Source organism: Pinus tabuliformis, chromosome 9 (genome assembly GCF_031772625.1).
Source record: "Pinus tabuliformis cultivar Carrire ecotype Pingquan chromosome 9, CPIR1, whole genome shotgun sequence".
Lineage (NCBI taxonomy): Eukaryota > Viridiplantae > Streptophyta > Pinopsida > Pinales > Pinaceae > Pinus > Pinus tabuliformis.
Genome location: NC_142307.1, coordinates 1,428,721,371 through 1,428,728,261, shown reverse-complemented (window position 1 = coordinate 1,428,728,261; position 6,891 = coordinate 1,428,721,371). Strand labels below are relative to the sequence as shown.

Here is a 6,891-nt window from a genome sequence, read left to right as displayed (position 1 = left end):
GACCACTGAATTATAATAAATTTTCCCACAATAAAAAATGAAAAAAATAAATTTTATTTTATATTTTCAAAAAATTATTGTAATAATATATTTATTATATTATTTATAAAATAAAATATAAGTGAAAAAATCTCAATATTATAATTATTATCATTAATTAGATTTAATTAAATAAATTACAATATTACAAAAATATTATAAAATTAAAAATTTCGCTATTTTATAAATATTTCAAAGTGTCAGAGTTTATTTGTAAACAAATATTCAATATTTTTATGTTTAAAAATATTTTAATTATAAGATAAAATTTTGAGGGTGTTATAGTTTATTTATCAAACAAATATTCAATATTTGTATGCTTAAAAATATTTTAAATAACATTTTATAATTAAGTTACTAGGTTATTATTTTATGTAATTTTATCTAAAAAATTATTTGTTTATAGAAGTAAATAATTTTTTTATTTATTTGTTTATAGAAGTAAATAGTTTTTTTATTTATTTGTTTATAGAAGTAAATAGTTTGTTTATTTACATAAATAATTTGATTTATAAAAAGTTAGTATATTTTTAAAAATTTATATTTTAGTGGATCACATAAAAATACTTTTATTATGTGATATATTAAAAAATATATAAATTTATTTGATTAAACTATTTTAAATAAATAATTAATTTAATTAAACTATTAATAAAATAGAATATTATATAATTTTTTTTGTGTGATTCATAACTATTGGAGATTAGTGACCATTATGTCATAGGAAACAATCTCATCTTGCTAATTTATTTGACTAGCCTTACCTCAAGAGCGTCAAGGAAAATTGATCTCCTTCTCATTTACAAGGTATTTTTAGCTATGTCAACTCGACTAATTGAACTAACCCTTAAGACTGAATATTATATAAATTAATATAATAACAAAATTTATATTTATATATGATATTTCAAAAAGTTTTATTTGAATAATAATAGAATGATAAGATTCAAATTATGAATTCCATTTATTAAATCTATTTTCTTTAATTTTATTTATATAATTTATTTTTTCCTTCACAATTAATTTAAACATTCTTTTATATATCTTTTTAATACAATAACCAAAATAAAGTTACAAGTTTGAATGTTAGCTGAGATAAAATAACAACATAATTTACATTTTTGTTTCTAAAGAGTTTTATTAAAATTGGTAATAAAATGACAAATCTAAATTTTGGACTTGATATATTAATTATTCTTTTTTTTAAGCTTGGTAGGACTACATCTTCGTCATGTCTAACTTCGGAGTAGTACAAGATTTGAACCCAAGAACATCGGAGTAGCACAAGATTTGAACCCAAGAACTTCTGTTTCGGTTCGATGAGACTATGAAACTTCATTTCCAGAACCATTACCAATTAAACCATCCCAAACAAATAGTTATTTTTTTGATTTTTTATTTAAAATAATTTTCTTTTCTATGCAGCAAACAAAATACCACCTAATACATACTTTATTAAAAAAAAATATTGGAAATTTCATTTTTATCTAAATTTAATAAAACAAAGAAAATCCATTCGCTATATCATTTAAGGTTAGATTTCATTTAAGAGACCAAGGTCAAGTGGAGAGACTACCCCATACACATAAATACAACACAATCACCCACCGCATTTTGAATATAGGTAAAACCCCAATATTTAAAATTTTAGATTATTTAAAAAATCTTAAACCGATCTTTAAGGCTTTAGATTGCTTAAAAAATTCTTTGAAAGTAGAGAATGCATGAACTTGATGAAGTAGATTTTTGTTTTTTTAAATCATCCCAAATACCACTTTAAAATAAACTTTAATTTCTCAGAGTGGGTGGTTGGGCATGGATGCTTTAATGGGTGGAAGAAGAAAGGAAAAAAGGAAGCTCATCTTCTCCGCCCTAAAAATTAGCCCCAAATAGCAAGCTGTGCAGATATTCGTTACAACGGAAAACGAGAAAACAATAAAATCATTAAAGACAAAAGTGGAAGATGCCGATCTCACCGCATCTCGAGGCCGATCGACGGTTTGAAGCTCCCGTCGTATAAGCGTGTAGGAATGACCAGAGGGTCATACATTTCCGGACAACCGCCGATGTGGAATCAACGTGGCAAAGCAGCACGTCTCCGACAAGGGTCGTCGGGAATTAAAGAAAGAAAGGAGTATTGTTCGCGATAAGGCCATAAAGAAGAAAGTGCTGTGTGAATGAGAAATAAATGTTACGATCGATTCTCTGCGCCTGTGACATACAAAGATGCCAGGGATCCAATCGCGGGGTTTTCCAGTTTAAGTGCAGGAATCTTGTGGCAATGTAAACCTTCTCGGCAATAATTGGCGAGATCTGATCTGCCGTTCAATGCTGCAGTGGAAACTTGTTCGATCTCATGGTGAGATCGCGCCTTCATTGGACGGCTTCGAGTACAGTACTCTTTAAATTGACGCCGGCAAGGTTCACGCACACGCATTATTTGCCCTCCTTATTCTTCTTTTTCTTTATTTTCATAAAGAATGTAGGTTTCGTCTGTAGCAGATCGATAATCTGGAGCATCTTTGACGATTTTAGATGAACTAGAAATGACCCTAAGATTACTTGTACTGTTTTCCCGGCGGGAGTGAAGCAGGCGCGCGCATTTGACTCTTCTTTGTTTCTTCATTTTACGCAGCTTTTCTGGAGCTGTGAATTTGGAAGCATTGTAGAGCAGGGGAAGTCGGATTTGTTGTTACGATCTTTAGGAAAATAAGTGAAAATGAACAGCAATCAGCAGATTGAGGTGCATTATATAAACACAGGCTTTCCTTACACAGTCACTGATAGCTTTATGGACTTATTCGAAGGTCTCGATTACGTTCACCCCGATCTTGCTCTCGCCGAGGCCCTTCAGGATCAGGTATTTCTTGCTTGATCTATTTATTTATGGATGGAATTGAATTCTTAATCAACATATATTTAATGTATTGGCTAAGATTTGATCCTGCAGTAGACTCAATCATCTGTAAAAATTAGTGGAACAAAACGAGTGGATAATCTAACTTAATTTAATCATGATTAGATTGCCTGTCATTCATATGTTTTATTTATTGAATCGCTGATACGTAAAAGTTTTCTTTGAAGTTTGATCATAGTGTTCGCACTCAAATATGATTATTTGTATTGTCTGTTATTAATTTTTCGCACTGGTGCACTTTCTCCCTCTTCAATAGGCCTTTTGAACTCATTTTGGTAGTTTTGTCATTATTTGTGCACAATGATCAACTTATTTTAGATGGAATATATATTTGCTTTTCTGTGATAAACAGTTTTACATGATATTCCTTCCTGAAATCCAATTCTTTGTTCCTGCTTCTTCCATCCCTTACTATATCCAAACTCTTTCTAGGTGTCTGACACAGAGAGAGTATATATAAAATCTTTTTGTTTCTTCACTCTGTTTGTTTTCTTAGTTGTTGAGATAGCCTTAGAATCATTAGGTGTTGTGTTCTTCTTTTCCTAGGCTGTAGGTAGGATAGGTTTACTTCTTGTACATATTTATTCGCTCTTTTGTTTTGGCATACCCTATTAGTTGACCTTTTTCTTAAATAATCAATAATCAGTATTCTAAAATGGTCAGTTTGCTATCTTTCTCATTATTTGTTCTATCCCGAAGATGAACTTAGGTGAGGTTTGAAACATTGATAAAATAATTTTTATTGAAAGAACAACACGACACAAAACTGCAGCTATTAGCAATAATAATTATTAATGAGTTAGGCAATTATGATTTAATTGTTCATTTGCAACAAGGATTAATCGTTGTCTGTCATGGTGTGACTGCACTTATATTTCTCAGGAAAGTGTTTATTGGTCACTTCATACAAACTCTGACAAGCAGGGAGCCACGGGCTCTGCTACCAGTAACTCCCGTAATGGTCATACTCAGACACATGAAGGGAATGAACAAGTAAATAATACAACGGATAGCACCAGAGGCTGGGACAATAATTCGCAGGTCAATAGTGATGAAGCACTAGCACAGGTTTTACAGGAGACAGAAGATTCTGTGGATATAACTAACATGATGGCAGCTGCTAGTATTGAAGAGTGTAAGTTGGCCAGACATTATTATTTCTTATGAGTTCTGCTATTAATTATAGTTGCTTCAATTCTTGAAATCTCATTGTTTCTATTTACACAATTTTTTGGCTTTAGGTAATTAATTTTAAGTTTTGATATGTTTTGGGCATTGTTTCTTGTAAATAATGATCAGCTTTAATTTCTATAATACCAATTTGGGAATTCTGAAAGTTCAACCATATTTTGTTTCTTTCTTTCAAATATTGTATTTTGTGTCTCTATATGCAGAAAAGGAGGCAATAAAATTTTGGGCATTGTTTCTTGTAAATATATCAGCTTAAATTTCTATAAATACCAATTTGGGAGTTCTGAAAGTTCAACCATATTTTGTTTGTTTCTTTCAAATATTGTATTTTGTGTCTCTATATGCAGAAGAGGAGGCAATAAAATTTGGTTTGAGTTTCGTCCCATTTGATATTCTGATGGAATTGGCTTTGTCAATTATCATCTAAACATCTTTAAGTTCATAATCCCCTGTCAATACTAGGAAAACCATTTTAAACTCTAAAAATTGCAAGAAAAAGCCGGAATCTGTATGTGGAAGCGAGTACACTTGTGACTTAAGGTTAAGGTCCTTAGGCATGCCACCGGCTTAATGCTCAGCTCTTTGTATTCATTAACCTTGGCTTCCTTAACTTACAATAGTCTTGCAAGATTTAACATTCATAGCTTTTGGTATTCACAACATGCTTGGCTGATAGAGCTGCCTTGAGGAATTTTCCGAAGTTTGACATACAGCATACTTCTGGCTCAAGGAAATCCTTCCACTTTGTTGTTAAGGCTAATATATTTATTGATGGGAAGCCAATTTAATTGTCGTGTAGCAAAAGTTTTTGCTTGATATACTTCTGAAGTGAGTCACAATTTTCAGAAGATAAACATTATATGATTACTCACGCATCTTGGACATCCCCCTAATGACATACATAAATTTACATGACAAAAATCCCTAGAGGCTAGAATTTTTTTGTTAACACATTTAAAAATTGCTCCACTACGATTATTGGATTGGGGTGATGAAATGTTGATACGAAATCCACATTTGACTACTCGTATGATCTGTCTATCCATTGCAAATCCAAATTTGGTAGAGAAATTAACAATATTTGCACTTGAGATTTTGTTGGATGACAAAACAAATTGTTTGGTAAGAGGAAAATGGTTCAAAAATAGCCCTTGTAGTGAAAATGTGGGCTTAAGTGAGAATTTTCATCATGGAAAATGACAAGTTGCTGAAGATGATATTCGAGTAAAGAACAATGGGAATAGGCTGCTACTGTTAAAATAAATGCTGCTGAAATGCTTTTGGTTATTATTAGTTCACTGATGTTCAAGAAATATTTTTGATTCTATACACAACTATATTTCCAATATATTTATGGACTCAAAATGTTCTGGTGCTCTTTTCTAATTTTAAATCTTTCCCACAGCTTTCATACATGGTGGTTGCTTCTTGATACCAGCGTATCGTAATCATCTTCTAATGTGGAGCCATTCAGTCTATGACATGTTTTGCAATGCTTATATTTGTTTCGGATGCTTTGATTCATACAGGAACTATCTTCTTTTGTTGTTTTGCCTGTCTAAATACATTATTGACAGTAAAAAATAATGGTTTTTGAGATCTGAATTAATTTAAATCTGTTACTTGCAGGCAACAGAGGACATCGTGTTGGTAGCAGCAGTTCTCAGGTACTTCATAAGTTCATACCCTAATTTTTATTTTTATTTTTTTTGGCTGTCTTTTGACAGGAAACTCCAAATTAAGTTTTTAATCTCTACAGAGGGCCTTCCCTTTTGTTTTTTTATTGTATCATACATTGGATAGAAACATTAATAAAATGGTGCAATATGGTTGATGAAAATCTATCAATATTTGGAAACTGAAAATGGTCCAACCTTTTGAAGCACAAGGAAAAAAAATAGCAGCAAAACTAAACCAATTAGAAGACAAAAAGGGTAATTGTTTAATGAATAAAGTGGGAAGAAGGTTGCTAATAACTGGGAGCATATCAAGTCCATGGAGCAAGGATGTATGTACAAATTTGCAGAAAGGTGATGCTGTGACTGCATGCACATGGCCTTTGATATTAGAGTAGGTTTCATGCAAGGAAAATAAAAGTTACATAAATAGTTCAAAGTGGAACCATATTTAAATATAAGTGTTCATGGATAAAGTATAAAAAATATATTAAAGTTACTGGTTTGTTTGTTCTAGTACCAGTCACAACAAAAATCACGTTTGTATATTGCTATACATAATTCGTAACTGGTATCCAATAGAGTGCCTACTAAATATGGGATATAAATATTGGCAAATATTTCCCCCTACTGCCAATAAAACGTCCCTATATATACAGGCATGGACAGTATAACACTCCCCTAGAAAGCTTAGTGGTTGGATTAGAATGCTAGCATCAGCTCTTTAACATTTTTTTTTAATCCTCTTATCCAATTGATTTCATTAGTTGTCAATTGAATTTGCTTCTACAGTTTGCCCTCAATTCAATATTTTATCTTGAAGCTGCTTCCCCTGACTGAGTGCCACCCAATCAACACCAAAGTGGAAAGCTGTTGGCATTTAGGCTGGAACTTGTCCATCACCACATCTGGCCAGTGTTTGTGGACATCATGGTGCATGAGGGGTTAGTGTGTACTAGGGGGAATCGAACCTTGGTGTTGAAATATTAAAACCCCTGCTTTACCAACCAGAGAAGTCCTCATTGACAATTTAATATTTCTTTATTCATAAGATATGCGATATGTTAC

General features: G+C 31.6%; 1 protein-coding gene across 1 annotated transcript in view; it reads left to right on the top strand.

The window, feature by feature from the left end:
- Positions 1-2,148: 2,148 nt before the first annotated feature.
- BB (RING/U-box superfamily protein) overlaps positions 2,149-6,891 on the top strand; it is a 63,672-nt gene continuing 58,929 nt past the window's right edge. Inside the window, exons 1-4 of the mRNA XM_089443042.1 lie at positions 2,149-2,460; positions 2,675-2,899; positions 3,839-4,091; positions 5,777-5,814. Coding sequence (XP_089299168.1) covers positions 2,759-2,899; positions 3,839-4,091; positions 5,777-5,814 — 432 coding nt within the window. The 5' untranslated portion in view covers positions 2,149-2,460; positions 2,675-2,758. The remainder of the gene's footprint in view (positions 2,461-2,674; positions 2,900-3,838; positions 4,092-5,776; positions 5,815-6,891) is intronic.